Raw genomic sequence first — 25,256 nt, 5'->3', positions numbered from 1 at the left:
ATGATGCATCCTTTGTTATTAGTCAGTCTCAGTTATTGACTGGAGGAGAAGTTTATTAATCAATAATTACCTCAATTTCAGCCTATTCCTCCTACAAAGCATCACATGACCTCAGAAGAATATAATTGCCTGGACTGCTTTTATAATACTTTTATGGTGCTTTTTCATTTTGAAAGCATGACAGCTCCCCATTCATTTTTATACATGAAAAAAAAAGTAGCCAGCACAATCTTCAAAATATCTTCTTTTGCATTTCACAGAAGAAATCAAGCCATACAGGTTTTGAAAAAAACATAAGGGTGAGTGCATGACATACAGTATGACATAATTAAAAATGTTGGTAGAATTCTAAAGGAATATTTTGGGTTATTTCAAACTAATTTCTTTGTACTGCATCTGTGGCATACTGACTGCCAATTACCACAGGGAAACACATTATGCTACATACAATACTTATGACAGCCAATACGGAATATTGAAGCCTATAATTTGCAGCACTGAAAATACATGTTTCAAAATGCAAACGTCAAACCTTTTCAAAAGTAAACAAAGCGCTCAAAAAAATATCAATTGAACAGACTCAAACCTTGATAATTACTGACCCTTGTGACAACTAGCCTAATATATTAATTATAGTTACAGGTTATATATTTTTTACTGGGCTTGAAAACTCTTGTCGTGACCAGTTAAAAAAGTATATCCACTTAGTTATGTTTGGTATCTGCATGAGGAATACCAGGAGGGCACGTGAGGGACACGATGTAAATATTGTATGTGAAATGTAAACTACTGTTTATATGGAGCTGCATGCTTTCTGCAAACTCCACCCACTGGAATAACATCAATATCGAATAACCATCCACCTAAAGAGTATTCCCATCTCAGGAGGATGATTCAGACAATTTTACAGCTCAATAAATGCATATTTTTGATACTAAATTATTCATGTAGGTTTAAAAAATATACAAGCTTCACATTAATGCTTAAACTCTCCAGCCAATTTGCCTGCCAAACTTTCGTTATAATAATAATAATAATAATTCATTACATTTATATAGCGCTTTTCTCGACACTCAAAGCGCTTTACATAGAAGGGGGAATCTCCTCATATTCAGTTATATGCATTTCATAGTATTTATACACATGCAAAATTACTTATTATTGTCTATATCAGTTATTTTCTTTGACAATCAACATGAATGAATGAATGAAAAAAAAAATGAAAAAAACATCAATGAAGTCAACTAACTTTCTCACTCTCCCTCTTTCTAGGTGTTTACACGTTATGGGAAATGTTACATGTTTAACGCTGCCGAAGAGGGGAAGACTTTAAGGACTACAATGAAAGGTGGCACAGGCAACGGCCTGGAAATCATGTTGGACATCCAGCAAGATGAATACCTGCCTGTGTGGGGAGAAACAGGTACACACACATACACACACAAACACAGTCAGCCCTGATCACACCATGTACACTTGAGCTTTCCCAGAGCTCTCCCTTGTTAAACATCTCTCCTCATTTGCAGGAGAAACTCTGATTATCTTACAGGTGTCTGATTAGGGCAAGGTTTTGTCAGCGCTTTCAGTGTGATTCCATCCCCAGGGATACGGTGAATATTTGCAAGAGACACACACCTTGAAGAACAGCTGTGATGCTGTAATGGTGCAGACAAATCCAGTGGGATTCATTATTAAATAGATGTTCTTGCAACCTGTTGAGCTGATCTGATGCGGCTACACTTCTCTGAACAGTAGTACACAAAAACTTTTTTGATTAGCATTGTGACATCCAAGCAAAGCACAGCCTTGTAGTGTGTGCAATATTTCAAAGAAGATGAAAGCATTCAGGATTTAGAGAGCAGCATTGAGAATTCCCAGCAAAAGATTAATTAGCATTTGAAAGGTTACAAGTTTTGCTGAGGCTGAATTCAAATTTTTTCAGAGAAATATCGACATACTTTTTCCAACAATGAACAAAAGGAATAATATACATTTCATCAGCTGTTTTGGAAGAGTGCCCTTTAAAGTAATTGCACGAAATTGTACCACAGCTTTATCCTGTGAAGGATATGGACAATAACCAGATATATCTTCTAAAATTCCTTTATTCTGTAGATCTGATCTATGGCTTATTTTATGGCTGTTGTCAGATCAGCTATTAGGGCAGAGTCCCTTGGGGAGATTTTGTATGAGGGAATATTGAAATCTCATTCTCTTCCTCTCATTTAAATTTGCCACATTGATTACATTTACATTTATGCATTTGGCAGACGCTTTTATCCAAAGCGACTTACATTGCGTTATCCTATACATTTATACATAGGTATGTGCAATCCCCTGGGATCGAACACACAAGCTTGCGTTGTTAACGCAATGCTCTTACCACTGAGCTACAGGAAAGCTGATAATGTATGCGGGAACCAATGAAGTTTGTGCACAGTTTTTTTTTCTCCTCCTCTTTTCTCCTTATATGGTTTCCTCACTGTGCTCACTGCACTGCTCTTATTCTCATGTGTCATTAGCTATGTTTCCATCCAAACTTAATGTCATAAAACATTTGCAAATAAAGCACCGTTTCTATCTAGTGAGCCGAAGAGAACAAAATCGTCACTTCCTGATAAACTGCCGCTAAATATCAATAAGAAAAATGGAAGTTGCTGCAGTAGGAGAAGCCACTTTTAATAATTTTCGTATATAATAAAATACCTGCACCTCAGAGCACGCAGACCAAACGCAATAAACGTGATCATGTTGTAACCGACTCTCTATCTACTCCTAGTTAGACATGCTACAAGATAATTTTGAGGGAGGGACTCACAGACCAAACTTGTTTTAAGAATATAAAGAGTGTAAACAGCTCAAAGATAAACCTCAACACACCAATAGAAATGCTTTCAGTTTATATCAGACGACCCATACGGGTATATTTACATAGACACCACCCAATATATAAGAACATAAACCCCAAAGATTCACACAAATGCAATAATGTCATTGTTGAGTAGCAATAGTAATAATAACTGATAACATTAGTTTTCCATTGTCCTGTGATCCATAGAGTACATTCAATGTTTCGTATCATAGAAGCAATTGTTCCATTTGCAGTAATGAAGAGGAATAGAATAATAGTCCCATGACCGAGGTGAAGCAGCAATTAGTAACAATCCACAATAACTCCAAATCCCAAATGAACGCAGTCAGGCTTTGAAGCCCCTGTCCATTAGGAACTCATGTTCCAGTTCAAATTTCAATCTTGAGCCTCCTCGACAAAAGGAATATAGATGATACTCAAAGAGTCCTTCTACAAACAAAACATACATACTAGCATTAACACGCTGGTTTCAAAACGAACAACATCCGTAAAACCCGACAAACTAAATACAGTTTACAGTAGAAAATAACCACAGTTGACATAAATCAGACAAAGAAAACACTTACTTGGTTAAGCTTGAAACAATAGTTTCTTAACCTGGACTCTAAACAGCATGGGTGAACTACGAGAGAAGAACCATGCTTCCCTTTCCACCCCATAACCTGACTTCTTCTCCCACATGGTTATATACAAAGGAGCATGACACATAGAGCCCCCTACTGCATAGTAGTGGTATTACAAAAAAAACAGTAACCAAACTTTGGGTGGTTACATATCTCCCTCCTCATTAGAAGAAATAACATACCCATGACAAAGCTTCAAGTGTTGCACGTGATATGTATCAATAATATCTGGAACAGATACCAGGGAGACTTGATAATTCACCGGACCCAACTTCTTTACAATTTTAGCGGGACCTTTCCACTTAGGAGATAGTTTTGCCATGAAACCGTCATCTGCTTTGGATAAGGGGTGCGTTCGTACCCACACTACGTCTCCGACCTGAAATTGTGTTGGTTTGTGACGTTGGTCGTAGTATCTTTTTTGCTTAGTCTGGGCTCGTTCCACATTCTCCTTCACCAAGCTGACTAGTTCCTTCTGCCGTTCCAGAATAGGGTAAACTGGACTGTTAGGATCAGGTAGCTGTTGTAGGGCTCTTTCCATCGGTCCTTTCAACTTCCGTCCTAAAGCTATTTCTGCTGGCGTAAACCCTGTACTTTCATGCCAGGCAGAATTAATGGCGAACCTGAATTCGCCCAACCACTTATCCCACTGTCGATGCTGATCCTCAACATAGGACGCAATCATTGTTTTTAAGTTTCTATTGACTCGCTCTGTCAAATTTGTTTGAGGATGGTAGGCAGTGGTTAATTTCTGAATTACCCCCCACTGTTTGCAGACAACGTCGATGAGATGGGAGGTAAACTGAGTACCTCTATCTGACACAAGGTAGGCTGGTATTCCCCATCGAGTAAAGATCTCATCTATTAAGACTTTGGCAATGTGAGATGCTCTGGCAGTTCTCAAAGGAAATAACTCTACCCACTTGGTGAAGTAGTCAACGACCACAAGAAGATACTCGTGTTGTTTACTGCTCTTCGGGAAAGGCCCCATAAGGTCCACTCCCAACATAAATCCAGGTTCAACTATAGGAGTACTTTGTAGCAGACCTGATGTCTTAGTCAAAGATGGTTTGTATTTTTGACAGGTTTGACATTCTTTACAGTACTTCCATACATCCGCCCTGATGCTAGGCCAGTACACAGTTTCAAGTAGCCTGAGTAGAGTTTTAAGCTTTCCCAAATGTCCACTCAGAGGGTTATCATGGGCATACTGCAGGAAGGATTGCCGTAGTGCCGAAGGTATGATCAATTGAAGTTTTTGCCCTTTTTTACCATCGGGTACGCTTCGAAATAGAAACCCATTTTCCACAACATAATGAACCCTGGCCATGTCACAAACTTTCTCTGCTTTAGAGACTAATTCTTGAATCTCAACGTCGCTGTTTTGAGCTGTGGCAATTTGTGAGAGGTCAGCTGGTAGGTTGCATGGTGGTGAAATAGTTTTGTTTGCAGTAGCAATGAGTAACGTGTCCTGAAGAGTATTATGACTTCTTGATAACACGTCAGGTACAACATTGCACTGACCCTTCCGATACCTCACTGTGAAATGAAAACCTTGCAATCTTATGGTCCATCGTATGAGGCGTGATGAAGGTTTTGGATGTTGGAATGCCCATGTCAGAGCTGCATGATCTGTTACTACCTCAAACGTCTGTCCTTCCAGATACTGCCTCCATTTCTCCACGGCCCAAACTACTGCCAAACATTCCTTTTCTGGCACAGAATAAGCTTTCTCTGCTCCTCTCAACAACCGGGATGCATAGGCGATAACATGTTCTTCTCCCTCCAACTCTTGGGTAAGAACAGCTCCTAACCCAATATCGCTTGCATCGGTTTGCACTCTGAAAGGCCTACAGAAATCAGGGGTGATCAAAATTGGAGCTTGCACCAGATCTTGTTTTATGGAGTCAAATGCTTGCTGACATTGTTCAGTCCATTCCCATGTGGCATTTTTTTTTTTTTAGAGCGTGCAATGGAGCTGCCTTTTCGGAAAACTGGGGTATGAAACGATGATACCAACCAGCTAAACCTAGGAACCTTTGAACATCTTTGATGGATTTTGGTATGGGAAACGATTCGACTGCTGAGACTTTGGATGGGTCAGTCTTTACTCCTTCTTGTGTCACAATGTTTCCCAGAAATGATAGTGATTTCTGGATAAAGTTGCATTTCTTGAGATTGAGGGTGAGACCAGCTTTATGGAGACATTTGAAGACTTGTTGGAGATGTTGGAGATGTTCTGAAATGTTTTTGGAGTAAACCACGATATCGTCGATGTATACCATACAGCACTTCCCTTTCACCTCACGTAATACCTGTTCCATCAGCCGTTGGAAGGATGCTGCTGCATTTTTCAGGCCGAAAGGTAAACAAAGAAATTCATATAGCCCATTAGATGTTACAAAGGCTGTTTTTTGAATACTTTCTGCATCCATTTCCAACTGCCAATATCCACTTTTCAAGTCTAGGGTGCTGAAAACTGTTGCTCCATGGAGAGATTCAAGGATGTCCTGAATTTGAGGCATGGGATAAGCATCCAGATGCGTCTTGCTGTTAAGACCTCGATAATCTACACAGAATCTAGAACTTCCATCCTTCTTTTGAACTATAACCACAGGTGATGCCCAAGGTGAAGTAGATGGTCGGATGATTCCTTTGTCCAATAGTTCTTGCACTTGAGATTCGATGAATTGCTGCTTTGGTAGTGAAACCTTGTAAGCACGTTTTCTTGTCGGAATCTCATCTACAGTTATGATACGGTGTTTTAAACAGTTGGTTCGACCAATCTGCCGAGTACACACAGTAGGCCATCTTAACATGAGATCCTCTACCTCTTTTTGTGTAGGAAGATCTGTGTCTGATGCTTGAGCTAAACTGTGAATCTGCTGACAGACTTCTTCATCACAATTAGATCCCGGTAGAGCGAGACAGAAATATGAAGAGGGTTGAACATCATGTTGTTGAAAAGGAAAAGTTTTTGTTTCGGAAATTGCAGGCATACAGTATTGGGCTTTGTGGAAATCCAATACCATTTTGGATTCTAACAGGAAGTCAATTCCCAGAATAACTGGTATTGTTAGATCAGCATCTTTCATGATAAACAACTTTACATCCACACCCTGTCCTTGAACTTCACATCTCCAACTGACCTTGCCTAAGGAGTTTTGTCTCAGTCCATTGGCCAACAAGAACGATTGACCTCCACTAGGTTGACACTCCTCAAGATGATTCAACCGTTTCCATAAAGATTCTTGGATTAGGGAAAAAGTGCTTCCTGTGTCAACAATGGCAATGATATAACTGTCTCTGAGAATTATGGGAAGGGTGATGTTCCTATAGGCATGAAGGTCTGGACTCTGGTCAAGTAGCACAAATCTGTTGCCAGCCTGTGGTAATTTCCGCTGAGGTTCTTGAACAGGTGCCATTTTCTTTTTCTGTTCCTCCCCATTGACCTGACTCCAATACCTTTTGGACTCATCAAAGTCTCGTTCAATTTGAGTCCCAATCCTGACCAATTCTCCCACGTCTTTAACAGCTCCTCGTAGCAAACTGGCCAGCCGTGGGTTGCAGTTTCTCAGGATTGCCTGAACCACTTCCTTCTCAGACATATCCTTTTTCCATCGCAAACACAACGCACGATACTGGAATGCAAAGTCTCTGAGGCTTTCCTTGGCCCCTTGTTTCCTTTCTAGCAGTTTCCTAGCTGCTACATCCTTGTAGTCCTCACTTAAAAAGGAGTGCAAGAATCTCTCCTTAAACTGTTTCCAGTTGATCACATTTCTCCTCTCTGCCATCCACCAATCCTTTGCAGTTCCTTTTAATACAGCCGAGAGTGAGGCCAGGATTTCGTCATCACTGAGGGGTCGAACAACAAAGTATTCCTCACACCGCTCGATGAACAAAACTGGGTCATCATTAAGGGTATTGCTAAAACTGGGGAAATCAAGTTTTACAGGAGGGTTATATTGAACTAAAGATTGGTTGTTAATATGGCTGGGTTGTAGGTTATAAGTCATGTTACTAGACAGAGAATGGGGTTTACTAGACTGTAGATTAGTTTCTGGTATTTTTGGGGTAGATGAAGACATTCTCTGTGCTTGAAATTTTTGCTCCCATTGCCGATCTCTTCTTTTCAAACAATCTACCACTGATTGTCCCAAATCCTTAACTAACATTTCCAATTGAAGTTTAACCCTCTCACACTCCCGTTGAACATGATATGTCATCCTATCTTCCATCTTTTTACATTGTTTGTCAAAATTATCCCAAGAAACTTGATCACTCACCACCTGTTTGATGTCTGCCATATAACTTTCTAATGTCGCAATGCGTTCATTCAGGGATGTTACTGATGAATTAGGATTGTGGTCTTCCTCTTCATACATTTCTAATGGTGGTGGAGGAAGAAAAAGAGAGTCATCCTCAGGAACCCTACTCATAACTCTTTCATTTTCCTCATCGGAGTCGAGGTACAGATCGCTGAAGGTGTTTATTAACTCTTTCATCGGTTCTCTTCTGCCAATGAAAGATTCAGAGGTGAAATCTGCACTAGGTACAGCCTCCTCCCTATCCATGGCAGATGACGGTTGGATTGCTCTAAGTTACCAAAAACACTCTAATTAAAGATCCTGATGGCCTGAAGTCCCTGTTCGGGCGCCATTCTGTAACCGACTCTCTATCTACTCCTAGTGAGACATGCTACAAGATAATTTTGAGGGAGGGACTCACAGACCAAACTTGTTTTCCATTGTCCTGTGATCCATAGAGTACATTCAATGTTTCGTATCATAGAAGCAATTGTTCCATTTGCAGTAATGAAGAGGAATAGAATAATAGTCCCATGACCGAGGTGAAGCAGCAATTAGTAACAATCCACAATGACTCCAAATCCCAAATGAACGCAGTCAGGCTTTGAAGCCCCTGTCCATTAGGAACTCATGTTCCAGTTCGAATTTCAATCTTGAGCCTCCTCGACAAAAGGAATATAGATGATACTCAAAGAGTCCTTCTACAAACAAAACATACATACTAGCATTAACACGCTGGTTTCAAAACGAACAACATCCGTAAAACCCGACAAACTAAATACAGTTTACAGTAAGTAAGTAAGTAAGTAATTTTAATTTATAAAGCACATTTACACACAGCGCAAGCTGACCAAAGTGCTGTACAATCAATGACAAAAAGCACAGTAAGGATAAAAACACATAGCACCAATAAGCACAATTGTATGAAACATAAAAAAAAATTAAACTTTCAATCTCAGAGCACACAACACAGAAAATACAGATAACAAACAGGAGTGCCAAATTTAAGAAGCAAGAAAGGCCAGGGAATAAAAATGAGTTTTTAACTTAGATTTGAATGCAACAATGGAGGGGGCAAATCTAATATCCTGGGGGAGCTGGTTCCACAAACGCGGAGCAGCGACTGCAAAAGCTCTATCACCCTTCTGTTTAAGGCGTGAGCGCGGCACAAACAGGAGCCCTTTATTTGACGATCGTAATGACCTTTGTACTAAATGTGGCTGTACAAGGTTAGTGATATAAGTTGGGGCGAGCCCATTAAGTGCCTTAAAAACAAACAGTAAAACTTTAAACTGAATCCTAAAATGAACTGGTAGCCAATGCAAGGAGGCCAGAACTGGTATGATGTGCTCACGCTTCCTAGTGCCAGTTAAAAGGCGCGCTGCTGCGTTTTGCACCAGCTGCAAGCGTCTAAGAGATGATTGTGGGAGGCCGAGGTAGAGAGAATTACAATAATCCAGCCGTGATGTTATAAAGGCATGGATGACTTTCTCAAGGTCATTATAAGATAGAAAAGACTTTATCCGTGAAATCATTCTAAGCTGATAAAAACTATTTTTGACAACTGAACTAATCTGTTTGTTAAGGCAGAGTTCTGAGTCAAGGATGACACCCAAGTTTCTGACATAAGGTTTGATGAATGGAGTGAGGTGGCCTAAATTTTGCTCCACAGTGCATCTTGCCTTGCGAGAACCAAAAATAATGACTTCTGTCTTATCATCATTTAGCTGGAGAAAGTTGTTAGCCATCCAATTTTTAATGTCATCAAGACAGACTAGGAGAGAATGTATGGAATCCCGAGATTTTAAAGGCAAGTACAGCTGTGTGTCATCCGCATAGAGGTGAAAAGAGATGTTGTGCTTCCTTATGATATCACCCAGTGGGAGCATATACAGGTTAAAAAGCATAGGACCCAAGATGGACCCCTGAGGGACACCGTATGAAACGGAAGCAGAGGATGAGGAGAACTTGCCAATCGATACTGAGAAAGTCCTATCCTTGAGATAGGAACTGAACCAAAGTAATGCAGTCTCCCTAATGCCCACCTGCTGATCAAGGCGAGTAAGGAGGATGTTATGATCAACGGTGTCAAAAGCAGCACTAAGATCCAGTAATATCAAAATGGCATTATCGCCTGAATCTAGTGTGAGAAACAAATCATTAGTTACTTTGAGTAAAGCTGATTTTGTGCGAAAATAACCACAGTTGACATAAATCAGACAAAGAAAACACTTACTTGGTTAAGCTTGAAACAATAGTTTCTTAACCTGGACTCTAAACAGCATGGGTGAACTACGAGAGAAGAACCATGCTTCCCTTTCCACCCCATAACCTGACTTCTTCTCCCACATGGTTATATACAAAGGAGCATGACACATAGAGCCCCCTACTGCATAGTAGTGGTATTACAAAAAAAACAGTAACCAAACTTTGGGTGGTTACAATGTTATCTTGCTTTAGGATGCCTGCTGTTTGGGAACGCAGTCGTGTAAGACAGTTCTGGCAGGTAATTATACCGAACCACTTTGACGACAGACAAAACAGCATTTTAGATGCTTTGCAACAAGATTGGCTAAGTGCCATGACTTTTTTTGGTGCACATTGACGACTTTATTCGGTAAATGTGTTTCCATCGTAGTTTATGCGTATGTTTCTTATTGGATAAAATAATAGCACATGAGGTTTTTTTTTTATGCGCATTTTTAGAATGAATGCTTATCTTGGCATTTCCATCCAGCGTTTATCGCAATATTATTTTGTGAAATCTCAAAAAGCGCATAAAAATAGGTGGATGGAAACATAGCTATTAAAGCACAGAATTTGAATTGTATGAAGATGTTCACAGAATAATGATTTAGTCAGTTCCTCGCACAAAGCTATCATATGGTTTCAGAAGACTCATTTGGACCACTTTTATAATTCTTTTATGTGCTTTTTGAGCTTGAGAGCTACAATCCTCTCATCCCACATCCATCTCCTGTTGTGTTCCATATTGAGTAAATGCATTTTAATTTTTGGATTAACTTATCATATGATATTGTTCCGGCAAAGCAGTTTTCATTTCTTATTTATTTATTTACTTACTTACTTAAGGACATTTGAATAAAAGTCATTGTCTATCATCAAAATGTTCTTTGTACAGAAAATAACAACAGTAGGCTTACTGACAAAAAAAAAAAAAAAGTTCTTTATTTAATGAAAAATTTAGTTTCAGAGAGCCACTGCATAAGAGGATATTTGAGGAATTCTGTACAGTAGCTGGGATTCCTCCTGTTCCCATTGGAAGGGAGGGATGGAAGGAAAGGCAGAAGATCACCTGCTGTATTGTTTACTTTCTGCATTTTCATGATCAGAAAGTCATCTGTCTGTCTACATCCATTCCACCTCTAACACTCCAAAGATTTTGGAGGGCCATGGGGAAAGAGATGGAGAAATTGGAAATGGTGAAGAAGAAGTGTGCGCTTGCATATGTAATATTATAAATGTGCTACGTTGCACTGAAAAATGTTGGCATGATGCACAAGAAAGATGACACGTCTGGAGCAGAGAAAGAGCCAGTGATAAACTTGCTATCATCTTTTTCAAATTTAAGACATGGAGAGAGATCCCTGAACCTCACTGAATAAATGTGCAGCCAATCCGTCATTCTGTCGGCTGGTTTTAGAACTCTGATGAATGCAGAGTGATGAAGAACTTATTCACTTTGAAAGAAGAAATGGGGAGATAAACAGTATATTATGTAGAGCAAGATTCGGTGTGCTTGAACTGGAATATTTATGTGTTTATTGTTTTCTGGATGCAGTGGTGAAGCTCAGCAGTACCATAAATCCAGTCAAAAGATTGCTACTTTGCTTTTTTGTTTCAGTACATATTGCATTCCCTTCACTCATTTCACTTCTCCTCCCTCCTCATGTTTGTGTCTTTTTTCTTAATCAGTGCCTTCTATTGAATAACATTTCCTATAAGAATCTTGATTTCTGAATTACTTCGTCAATCCTGGAAGATGAACATGTTGACATCATCTTTCTTACTATATGTAAAGGATAGTCCACGACTAGGTTTTAATTAAAAGATTTTAATGCACGATGTGGAGGCAAAGAACTGACGTAAAGCATTTAATGCATAGCCGTAGATTATCTCGCTAATACAGCATGGTGACAACTGGAACATGTTTCCAGCATAAACTTTGACTGAATGGATAAAAATTACAGTAACTGTAATTTGGTTAAATACATACTCTAACCGACACTGATGTCGCCGTCGTCAATCAGAAGTAAAGTACGTCCAAATCCACGTAACCATATATATCATACCCTTGCCTGCAATCGACACGCTGCATGATGTGAAAGCTTCTGTCATCCCTCCTCCTCCCCAGCACCACATGTAGAGATCTGCAACAGGGGTTATTTCTTGCAGCAGCCTTTCCCTTGTTTGTTATTTTTGACTAAGCTGAACAAATGATTTCATTTGTTCAGCATCAGCAGCAGTGTATCACATTGTTATGACTGAACTTGTGTTAGTTATTTTATCTATTGGTTGTTAGATCTAGAATTCTGAAGTAAAAAAGAAACGCTGTAAGATTACATTTTCAATGAATTGGGAGAAAGAGAGAGACCTTGCATGTGTAAATTTCCGTATATGGTTTTCAGACAGACCATGGTATAAAATGGTTTAATTACTGCACATCTTTGGATGCTCTGCTTTTCTGAGATGAAGCTTTTGATTCGGAAAGCACAGTGCCTTGACATGTTCCAGCTTTATCAAAAGACCTTTTCATGTTTGTCTCCATGCAGTTTCTTTCTTTTATGTGAATGCTTTCTCTTTTCTTTTTCTTTTTTAGCGAGGGTTTGGCTTTGTTTGTGTGTGTGTGTGTCAGGTTTGTGCACCGTTAAGAAGTGATTTGTAAATGCAAATTCAATCTGTAGTGCACAGGATGTGTCATTATAATTCAACGTGAGTTTAATTAATGAAGTTAAAATGAAATGCGAAGAAATTCCTACATCTGCTGTAATTGTAGGTTTTAATATAATAATAATAATAATAATAGTCAGTGCTTAAAATGTCACCTGTAGAAATTTGATATATAAATATAAAAAACTACAGTAAATATCTCACCAGAGGATGATTATATAACTCCAAAAACAGTATCACCATTCACTTATTACAAACCAGTTGGCTTTTATTTATTTAATATGGTACATATACATATGCACTGAAGCCATTCAACTGTCCCATTGAAAGAGCTCTTCTCATAATCCCTGTTATTGAACAAACTGCTTATGATTATGCTTTTATATATAAGGCATTTTTCTTGGTTTTCATATATCTAAATGTTTTTGTTTTGCAATGTGCACAAGCTCTTTTTACTTGATTTTAAAGGATTTGTGTACAGAACTTTTGAAACAGGAGACAATTCTTTTGATTCTTTGAAACGTTTTACAGGTGACATTGATTAAAAACGTAATCCTAAAACAATTTTTTTTTTTTTTTTTTACTTTCAGCAGAGGGACCAAAAGAAAATACAAAGTTATAATCATATAATTCAATAAATCATATGATTTAACCTTAACATTAACATGTTAAATAGAGAAGTATGCAAGCAAAAACCATGCCTGTTCCCAAAACACTGCTTGTATACAGACAGCTGGCCTGCTCACACTCAACCCTGCAAGACCAGCTTCACCAGCTCAGTTTTGCTTGAGAACAGCATAAATATGCTGGACCACCAGCTAGACAAGCACAGCATACAACCAAAACTATACCAGCATAAAGCAGCCTGGACCAGCACTATACCAGTCCATCACTTATGGCGCTTTTCCACTACACAGTACCAGCTCGCCTCGGCTCGCCTCGACTCGACTCGGCTCGGCTCTGTTTGGTTTTCCACTGTGTAAAAGTTGTACCTGTACCTGCTTCCAGGTACTTTTTTTCGTACCACCTCCGGCGAGGTTCCAAGCGAGCTGAGGCGAGCCGAGGCGATACTAAAATGTGACGTGAAAACAAGGCAGACTGCTGATTGGTCAGAGAGAATCGTCACTATTCACTGCGTCATCATTGCACGCGCCAGACGGAGTATCCTGAATAAAAAACAGCAAAAACAAAAACAAAAACATCCAAAAACAGCATACACTCGATTTCCTCCATTGTCCTGTGTGTGTGGGTAGCGGGTGTATCTCGCGCGTCTCGCGTAAAAGATTAAGTCACGGCAGTTTCCTGCGGCGTCGCTATGACGACCAGGTACTATTGTGGAGGTACTATCTGCAATGGAAAACGGAGCGAAAAGCGAGCCGAGCCGAGACGAGACGAGGCGAGTCGAGTCGAGTCGAGTCGAGTCGAGTTGAGCTGGTACTGGTAATGGAAAAGCGCCATTACTGGCATAAACCAGCCTGGACCAGCATAAAATCCATACTGGTTAATGCAGGATTTTTCAGCAGGGTAATTAGTAATTAATGTTCGTTCAAAGATGAAAATTCTGTCATCATCTACTCACCCAAGTTGTTCCAAACCTGTATGAGTTTCTTTCTTCTGCTGAAGACAAAATAAGATATTTTAAAGAAAGTCAGTAAGCAAACAGCTTTTTTATACTATGAAAGTCAGTGGGGTTCGTCCACTGTTTGGTTTGATTTTTAATGAACTATCCCTTTAAGTAAAGTGTTACCTGTCTTTATAACTGCTGATATCAATTCAAACTCATGAACTGAAAAGGAACCCATTCAAAATTCTGAACTTTGCTCAACCCTGTGTGTGTGCAAGTGTGTGTTTTTGTGTGTGTGTTTAAAGGCAAATGTCTTTGTTCTACAGTATGTAATATATAGTTAGTCTTAGAACAGAGTTTAGGGGGAGACCCCTAAATCTCTCTTCATACTCTCTTTCTGTCCTTCATGCCTGCACTCTCATCTCAGTTCCTGATCAAAGCCGGATATTTATGCATTCTGCTCAGCATGGGTTGTTTTTCCACTTTGTAGCTATGGAAACGCCCGCAGGTTTTGGCGGGTGATCACTAAGTCTGGAATCAACAGCCTCAATCTGTAAAGATATTACATTTCACATGGCAAATATTTGATTGATTTCTTTCCGTTTCTAAACTTTAATTAAACCAGCTTGCTTAATAATTGAGCTGAGAAGCCCAAACGGTAGTCAATAGTCATTTTTAACCAACAATTGTTTGGTCATGTGCAAATATATTGATTACTGCAAGCAGCAGCACACATAGCAAGCAGTCTTGGCCCGAATGTGGCCTCAGTCTGGCACTGCTGGCCTCCTGTCGGCAATAGCATGTATCCTGTCAGCCAGAGCTGGGCCATGTGTGGCAATGATGGCACAGTATTGTGCAGGGCAAAACACATGAGGACCAAATGTTGGTGGAAGGAGTATGGCCCAGATCAGTCCATTGATTATCTGGCCCAAATCAGGCTTGTGACCAGGCCATATGAATGCACTTTCCCACATTTTATTTTACCCAGCTCTGTTCCTCAAAACCCCTTTTCCCTCGGCCCACATACCGTAAAGAATGACTGCCCTGTAGTTTTTTATTTATTTTGTTCACCATGAAGTACATCATTTTATTATATGTACCAATACTAAAACCTTTTCAGGCTCAGTGCAGGGCCATTTACAGGTGATTAATTGGCCGGGACTGTTATAGCCCATTTGTGGTCCTAGTCTTTAATCCAGATCTGGGCCACTACAGGGCCGTCATTCTTTGTGGTATGTGGGCCGAGGGAAAATGGGGTGTTATGTGGACCAGAAAAAATAGCTATGTGGGATTTAAAAGTGAACTGCTGAAATTGAATATTTATGACCTGTAAGGATCATGACAGACCTAATGCAGTTCAACCTAGCTTAAAAAGCAGCAAAGAAGAACCTGTTGTTTGTGCATGTGGAGTCTAGTCTCAGCCTCAGACGTCATGCCCACAGACTGTTGGCTGAATGTCTAATGCATATGGCACATTTTTCTGGAAACACTTCAGGGGTTCCGAAGTCGCGAAATGATTGGTTGAATTATACAGAATGTCCGGGAGACATCTTTATCGGTCCGCCTAGAAACAAATGCTGTGACGCCAAAACTGTGATTGGTTGCGTTACATGTCAGTCAAACGTCCTCTTGGGTGGTCCTTGGCCAAGAAAAGCTGCGATAGAGTCCAGACCTTCTGCCGTCAGTCTGAAGGTCTTGTGCTGTTAAGCTTCTCCGATATTAACACAAGTTACCTCTTGATCATAAGCCTTCTTTCCTCTTTTGTTTTTTATCTGCCATCTCTCTTTCTGTAGTCGTTCGGCTAATGTCTGTGCTGTGTGCACTGAGCGCTCTCTCCTCCTCATCATTAGTAGACACCCTTACTGCTAATTGGTTACAAGTGTGTTTTGGTAGTTGGTCCGACACAGTTTTCAAAGGTGTTTTTCAAAAAATACTGATCCCACCTTTAATGATTGTTTTAGTAATTTGGGATGAAACACAAATTCTCATCACAAACACAATGTGCTTTTTTTTTTTTTTTTTTTACACAAGTTAAAGGGGTGGTTGATTATGATTTAGCTTTTCTAACTTTAGTTAGTGTGTAATGTTGCTGTTTGAACAAACAACATCTGCAAAGTTACAATGCTCAAAGTTCAAAGCAAAGGGAGATATTTGCTTTTAAAGAATTCACTTTTTAATGACTACAACAAATGGCTGGTAGGGACTACACAGCATTCCTCCTGGGTTAGTGACACCACCAACCCTAAAATGTACATAAACCCCGCCCCCGAGAATGTGATTTATAGATTATCAAGACAGAATATGCTAATCAAGGACTAGAAGATTACTACACATAAGCTACATAAATTCATCAACTAACCATTCAGAGACGCCCTGTTGCATTCTACATGTTGTCACTTCTTCTTGAGTCTCTCCATCATTGTCTGAATCCGGTTTGAACATAAAAGGCTAAAAGTTTGAGAAATTTCCAATGCATGTCCGTGTGAGGTAAAAGGACACAAGCTGTTGAAGCTCCGCCCCCTGTGCTGGGAGCAGCATTAGATTATTTGCATTTAAAGGGACAGACTCAAAAACTGTGCTTTTTTGCTCACCCTCAAAAAGTGACAACTTTAACATGCTATATAAAAATATCTGTGGGGTATTTTGAGCTAAAACTTCACATACACACTCTGGGGACATCAGAGATTTATTTTACATCTTTTGAAAATGTCATTATACCACCCCTTTAAACAAAATCAAAGGATTTCAGTGTTCATTATTATACATGTTGATCCAGACCCTTAAGGTGTGATCATTCACTGTTGAACTTGTTTAGCAAGCAAAATCCACACCAACAGGAATTTTGTGTGAGGGCAAAAGATTTCCCCATGCTGATTTCCCAATGGATGCAAGTTAGTCACTTGTATTCGCCATGCTGACCAACAGAAAGCTGCATGATTTGTAAGTGACTTCTGTTTGAGCTGTGCCTCATGCATCGCTACACAATACACTGTGGATCTTTTTTTGTCCGTGAAATTTCACTAACATGACCAAACATTTCTTTCTTTCTTTTTTGCCACAAAAAAAGAGGCATTTTGAAGAATTAATTCAGCTCTTTTCATTAAAATGACAATTCAATATATATATATATATTCTAAGTATTCCAAAGCCATAAATGCTGAAGAAATTACTTACAAGCTGTTTAGATTACACTGTATTTGTCTTGCAGTGCAGTACCATTCAACCAGTGAGGACAACACAATAGTGTTTTCAGTTTATTGGTTTTGTAGTATTTCATAGCACTCTTCTTAATGTGCTGGAAAGGGTCGTTCTTTCATCGCATTAAAGACACAAGAACACAACTGAGCTAAACAATTATTTATCATGTCGTGGCACAGTAGATGCAGTAGCAGTGCAAACACTGTCTGAGTATTTTAGCATATAGCCAAGCTGTCCTTCTACAAATGGAACATCATGAAATAATTTGTATTATTATTATTATTTAAAATGAACCAGTTCTTGATTCCCAATGCTATTGATTCTTGACTTGTAGTTTTATTTTGCAATTATTTTTATTGTTTGTTGTTTTTGCCATTTTAATAAATACAGAAAATGATTAAAAGACAGACAGGAAGAAAATCAGGAAATGTTGCAAGCTGGATTCAAACGCATTACCCGCATAAGCACTACAGCTCAATGTGTGAGCATCTAAGTCACGATTCTTTCTTTCTTTCTTTCTTTCTTTCTTTCTTTCTTTCTTTCTTTCTTTCTTTCTTTCTTTCTTTCTTTCGTTCGTTCGTTCGTTCGTTCGTTCGTTCGTTCGTTTGTTCGTTGCAGAATACTTTACAATAATCAATTTACAATCTGGTCTGTGAACTTTTGTCCACTTGTCTCCCTGAAATGTTTTGAGCTTTTAACTGTCTTCTGGAAACTAATACCCATCATATTTGACAAGCTACACTTTGGTATCCCTTACGAAAAAGAAGTTTATTCAAGTGTTCTATTAGGCTAGTATACTTCTTTTAAACTAAAAATAAGAAAGTATACTTTCAGTCTACTTTTTATATACTTCTCAGAAATATACTTTATGTACTTCTCAGAAATATACTTCAAATTGCACTTAAGTATACTTGACTTATACTGACAGAAAAGTCTAAGTATATTTGGCCTATACTTGTTGATCGAGATATACTTAAAAGTATAATTAAGTATTGTAAGTATTCTTGGCTTGTACTTGTGTTTACTATTTTGATTGAGTAGCTTATTAAATACTTTTTTAAAAACATAATATTACACACCGTCTTATAAACTAACATGTTCAGCTTTATATAGTAACAAACTTTCGGGTGGAATAACTTATAGAGTAAATAAAATAAGCATGGAAAATAAGTTTATTCAAGTGTTCTATTAGTATACTTCTTTTCAACTAAAAAGAAGAAAGCATACTTTCAGTCTACATTTTATATACTTCTCAAAAATATACTTAATTACACTTAAGTGTACTTGACTTATACTGAGAGAAAAGTCCAAGTATATTTGGCCTATACTTGTACTCAATCTTTTGATCGAGATATACTTAAAATTTGAATTATTCAAAGTACACTTGGCTTGTAGTTGTGTTAACTCTTTTGATCGAGTAGCCTATTAAATATACATTTTTTTTTACATTGTTTTTCATATACAGTCTTATGAAACTTTGTTTGAAAATATTGATTAAAATATTGATATAAAACAGATATGTTTCTAATTCTGCGTATCTGAATTTTTTTGTAGGCGCACTGGTAGTGTACATATTTACTTGAATTTAACTTTTCCCCACCATTGACTGAATTTTCCAGCTATCCATGTTTTCACTGGTATATGGTAGGGGGCGCTATGACACATCTTCTAGTACAGAATCTCTGGATCAAAACACAGGAGAAGAAGAAGCTGAAACAAGTGATAGAAGATTGCTCACTCAAATGTAAAATAATGTAATATCAAACATTAAACAGCTTGTAAATCAAAACTGCTTAATGTTTCCAAATGAAATGAAGCGTAGGCCTAACCCATGAAGAGAAAACGACTGTGAAGCTTTGGGGGTGTTGGACTTGATCTACTCCACCTGTGTTTTGATCATCGTTCTGGATCTGATCAAGGCGTAGTCTTTGACAAAAATGTGATTTTCTCAACTATTTTGTTTAAAATGTTGCCTTTATGAAACTTATTGACATTCAAGTGTTGATAAAAAAGGATGCATGAAGCTAATAAAATGTTTTTAAAATTAAAGTAGAGTTAAAGGTATTTTTCAAGTATAAAAAAATAATATTTGAACATAGTAGTATAGGCCTACTGCAACTGCAAAAATTGTATATAAATAGTAAACTATAAGTATAATGTTAAGTTCTCTTAAAGAAAACTTGTAGAATAAAACTACTAAACTAGTAGTTTACTGAGAGTACATTAAAAGAAAACTTGTAGAATAAAACTACTAAACTAGTAGTTTACTGAGAGTACACTAAAAGAGTAAAAATAATATATAAATGGTAAACTATAAGTATAATGTTAAGTTCACTTAAAGAAAACTTGTAGTATAAAACTACTAAACTAGTAGTTTACTGAGAGTATACTTCAAAGTTGCTACAAGTATTAAAATAGTAAACTACTAGTATACTCATAAGTTCACTTGCAGTACAAATGAGAAACATAATTATGAACTAGTTGTGCACTTAAAGTTTACTACTGTTACACTTATAGTACACTTAAACATATACTTTTATATACTTCAAGTGCCAATTTAGTCCCAAGCGGTATTAAAATAGTGCACTTACAAGTTTACTACTAGTACATATTGACATTAGTATACTTACTACATAAAGTATACTTAAAAATATACTTGAACATTACTCAAGTATACTTCATAAAATGAACTTGAAGTATACTTTTTTTTCGTAAGGGATGTTTGATATGGAACACATAAACACGCGCACACACACACACACACACACACACACACACACACACACACACACACACACACACACACACACACACACACACACACACACACACACACACACACACACACACACACACACACACACACACACACACACACACACACACACACACACACACACACACACACACAACACACACACACACACACACACACACACACACACACACACACACACACACACTGCTGAAAGTATTGACTGGTCCCAGTGTGTGTGAGGCTGTTTGCAGCTGCTGTCATGGTGTGTTTCCATCAGTGCTTTGGCCTCTGGGTTATGAGTGGGGGGGGGGGGTATTTGTGGCTGTGCTCTCCTGTTATAGATGGCTGTTAAGATGCCTGCAAGCCTGTGGGGGTCCTGATGACTGAATGAGGCCTCTCTCCTCACCAGGCCTTTGAGAACGGATGAGGCAGGCGGGGGGGAAATGAACACATCTCTCGCAACCAATATTACAGGCTAGCGAGGCATGGCTAATCAAACAAAATGACAGATATTAAATGTGTGAGTGTCCTGTGAGTCGTGGCAATGCATTTGAAAGAAAGAAAAACAGAAGAAGCTATGGAACAGGTCTGTTTTCCTGACACTTTTTCCTTTTTTATATGAGATAAAAGTATTTGAATTGAGGTTAATGGTTCTAAAGCCGGTCCTTTTTCAGATTTACACTCTGAAAAATAAAGGTTCCAAAATGGTTTTTTTGCAGCGATACAAAGAAGCTTTCAATGAAAAGTTATTTTTAATTATTTTAAAACCATTAGTTTTACCATTTTAGTTATTTTATAACCATTTTTTTTTTCTCAGTGTGAAGAACATTTTAATAATCTAAAGAATTTTTTCCCCCAATTAAGAACCTTTTGTGGAATGGAAAGGTTCCATGAATGTTAAAGGTTATTTATGGAGCCACAGATACCAATAAAGAACATTTATTTTAGAAGAGAGAATATCTGAAATATGGCAGAAGTAGATCATGTCTCACAGCGGGTCTCATTCACTAACTGCTCATGCATTCATGTCTGTGTAAGCGTATTTTCATAAAATCAGGATCAATAAAAAACATTTTAGGTAATATTTTTGGTTTTATTTTGATACAAATGTTAGTGTGAGAGGATGCAATGGGAGGAGAGAGGTAAATGGGATCCAGAAAGGACCTCAAGCCAGGTCACCGAGAGAACTACTGCAGTTAATGTTGAAGCACTGCCCACAAGGCTATTACTATGATTCATCAATAAGTTTGAACTGATTTTTCCCCTAAATTAAGTATACAATTTTGAACCAACTCTAACCACACAATTCAGTACACAAAAATAATAGACTAGTGTCAGTAAAAACATTAACAATGTTACAAAAGATTTCTATTTCAAATAAATGCTGTTCTTTTGAACTTTCTATTAATCAAAGAATCACACAAAAAAAAAATGCATCATGGTGTCTAAAAAAAACATTAAGTAGCGCAACTGTTTTCAACATTGGTAATAATAAGAAATGTTTCTTGAGCAGCAAATCAGCATATTATGATGATTTCTGAAGGATTATGTGACACTGAAGACTGAAATTCAGGTTTGCCATCACAGGAATAAATTACATTTTAAAATAGATTCAAATAGAAAACCACATTAAGTCTTACTGTGTCATCATAGTTCGATGTTGGTTCTGCATAAAAAAAAAAACACTTATCATGCATAGTCTAGGCCTAAATAAATTGTGTATTTTGTTTCAAATAATTCTGAGAATGGCCCACTTGTTATTACTCAAAGTTATTGCTGCATGTACTCTCAGATGAGGCCCATCTTTAGACAGAGTAATTAATGCCTGTAGAAATGGCATTGTGTGTAAAATAAAGCTGGTCACCAGCTGAATCAGCTTAGGTGGTCTAGGGCAACTTTTCAAAGCATTAAAGATGCAAATGTCTTCATTCAACACTACTTTTGCTTAACTCCATTGTACTCTGTTGAAGCACAACTAATCTTTTAATTTCTCACTCTTTCTCTATGTTAGAAGAGACAGCCTTTGAGGCAGGAGTGAGGGTGCAGATCCACAGTCAGGCAGAGCCGCCATTCGTACATGAGCTGGGCTTTGGAGTCGCTCCAGGCTTTCAGACCTTCGTGGCTACCCAGGAGCAGAGAGTAAGTGAGCTTTGACCTTACCTCAGACCCGCCTTCATCTCTCATTGCCACCACTATGTATTTGTCCTCATCATATTTATCTCATTTATACCTGGTATTAACATCCATAGGGTTATACTTTCACAAGAGCTCGGTGCTAGTAGCGGTATTCCAACCACATTCGAAAGTAGTCAGAAACAGATGCCACCACATCTTATTGGTAGTGTAAATGCTAATGCATCCTGATGCATCACACACGACAGCAAAGGACCACTGAGTCACCAAACCAAAACAAGATCCCCCAGGTTAATGAATGTGACTGTTTTATCCATATCAATGTGTTCAGGCACCTTATTGCTCCACGTTTGTATTCTGTTTCACGTGCAATGTTTGTATTTTGTCAACCTCCTCAGAGTGCTCAATCTTAAAGTGGTGAAAATCAATCTTTTAATGTTGTTTATATGTCTATGTGGTGTTTTTAATATGCTTTAAGACAAACCATGTACAAATTCATCAGTCAACACCATTGCTGAGTATTTTCTCCTTAAAACTGCAGTGAAAAAAAGACAGTCTCAAAAACACGGTTTGAAATCGCTGGTGTTTCTGACGTCACAAATATTTTGTAACCAATACTGTCAACGTGCGGGCGGACTTTAGCATATAATTACTATGCTGTGAAGCAGGGGACTCTTGAGAGAAGGTTATCCAGGTATATTTTTCTGTTAATATGTAAAATTGGGTACATTTAGCAATATATTATGAATATGATGTATATTATGATGTTATGATTAACTATATGCCTTTCTCCACTGACGATCTAAGTTGTTCAAAGCGTTTCTAAGGATACTGATTTTTAGAAGGCAGCTGTCTGACTCTGAGATGGTGAACGGAAACATGGTTTGTGTAACATTAGCAACACATTATTAGCTGTTTGATAACATAGACAAGCAAAATGCTAATCATATCAATTACCGTTGTGTGTCCGATGTTGTAGAGAGTGATACAGTACATAAAACCGTTAAAACGCATTACGATTCTGATACATCGACAACCCTGTAGACAACCCTGTATAATTCACTCTTCTTCTTCTGAATCACTTTCTGGTTCAAACAAATATGGCTGAATTAAACCAGTATTTCCACTTGCCAACGTGCAGCGTTTAATACAGAAAAGTTGACTGAGTGTATCAGGTATTCTGAGCTGGTGTGATTGAGTGGAGGCGGAGACTGATTTGCATATTTATAGTCCACGTTTAAATATGTCATTTTGGTGATGAAAGATAAGTTTTAAAGGATAAAATTATTGATTACACTGGGATTTTAAGAGATCATTAAAGGTGTGTGTGTGTGTGTGTGTGTGTGTGTGTGTGTGTGTGTGTGTGTGTGTGTGTGTGTGTGTGTGCGTGCGTGCGTGCGTGCGTGCGTGCGTGCGTGCGTGCGTGTGTGTGTGTGCGTGTGTGAGGTGAGCTGAGAGTCTGTGCATACCATTGAATTTTTTGAAGCCATTTGACTTAGAAATTAACTACTCACTATGACATCTACTCCACTACTATCTACTCCACTACTATCTACTCCACTTATTTTTAGTTATTCTATTGGGTTTTGTGCTCTCCACTTTGTTTTAATTTGTCTTTGTTGTGCTGATGCTGTGAAGCTGTAATATCTCTGTGACCTTGCTGGGCAGTTTGACGACCGTTTGTTTGCAATCATTTTCACTGAGTCAGAGTTTCACCACAGTGAGCGGAAAGCAAGACGTATATAAATGATTTGCATCTTTAATAATGGTTGGTTTAAATGTGCATTTAGTTTTTTAATGCTAATTTAAAAAGTTTTACACATAGAAATATTTTACAAGAAATATTCTGTTGTTTTGTGAAGAGTCATCTGAATGGTGTACATTCACTTGCGATGAAGACTGTACTTATAATACTTTTCTATATAAAACTGTTTTAATTATCTATGACGCAGGTCAACCCCCTTAATATAAACGTCAGATAAAATTCCTCATGCTCAATGGCTGTCACCACTGTAGATACTCCTAGCGTAGTGTAGTTTGGTGACGCCAGGAGGGAAAATTTCCTGTGAAAATTAAAAACTTTAATTGGGGTTACCAGCCGTTCTGTATAATACAGAATCGTCCCGTATTTAAGGCATCAATAAAGCGTTCTGTTTGAAAGCCATACGGAAATGAACGGAATGTAGTTTGTCCCATTCATGAAGGCGTACGCATATGGAAGTAAAATAATGGCAAATGTTTTTGAAACAAAAAAGCCTGTTGAATTGCAATACTTGAAAAAAAATAGGCATTGCATTAACCATGCTTGCATTTTAATGCTTTGTATTTTTAGGGCATGCATTTTTATGGGCTGAAATTCAACATGGTTGAATATTTAAGCTGTGAATATTTCAATTCAAAACATTTCAAACACATCTTCATTATTTCAAATTCAATAATCCATATTCACCTTTCATATTTCACTTCCAAAATATTCAAACTTTTTAAAAATACAACCTATAATATTCAACAGGCAATTTTCTGTCCATTTTATTTCGCTTTGCAAATTCGCTTCCACAAATTCAGTGGTTCAAATTCGACAGTAAATTCAACATTGACATCCAGGAACTGCAGGAAAAGCAGTAGATTACTGAGCATACTCTCCATCTGCTGTTAGTCGACCTCACCAGCAGGAGGTGCAAAAGTGCGTGTTGTTGACGAAGACCGAGCAACAGTTAGAGCAAGCCATTCATTCATAAAATGAAAATGATTATCTGGGTCAGTATATATGCGGAAAAGATGATAAAAGACACAAAAGCTGTGTTTATGTTTCATTCAATAACTTCATTGTTACTTTCCCCGTGTAGCCTACATGTAATCAGCTTTCTCTACCATGAACGGGATTATAATT

General features: G+C 38.1%; 1 protein-coding gene across 4 annotated transcripts in view; it reads left to right on the top strand.

Annotated features, from left to right (window-relative positions):
• asic2 (acid-sensing (proton-gated) ion channel 2) overlaps positions 1–25,256 on the top strand; it is a 456,853-nt gene that overhangs the window by 387,265 nt on the left and 44,332 nt on the right. For all 4 annotated transcript variants that reach the window (XM_082176414.1, XM_082176415.1, XM_082176416.1 and 1 more), the window contains 2 exons: positions 1,273–1,423; positions 22,245–22,372. In XM_082176414.1, coding sequence (XP_082032540.1) covers positions 1,273–1,423; positions 22,245–22,372 — 279 coding nt within the window. The remainder of the gene's footprint in view (positions 1–1,272; positions 1,424–22,244; positions 22,373–25,256) is intronic.

The sequence above is a fragment of the Leuciscus leuciscus genome (assembly GCF_965113295.1).
Source record: "Leuciscus leuciscus genome assembly, chromosome: 1".
Lineage (NCBI taxonomy): Eukaryota > Metazoa > Chordata > Actinopteri > Cypriniformes > Leuciscidae > Leuciscus > Leuciscus leuciscus.
The sequence above is the reverse complement of the archived record's forward strand: the minus strand, read 5'-3'. Positions and strand labels throughout refer to the sequence as shown.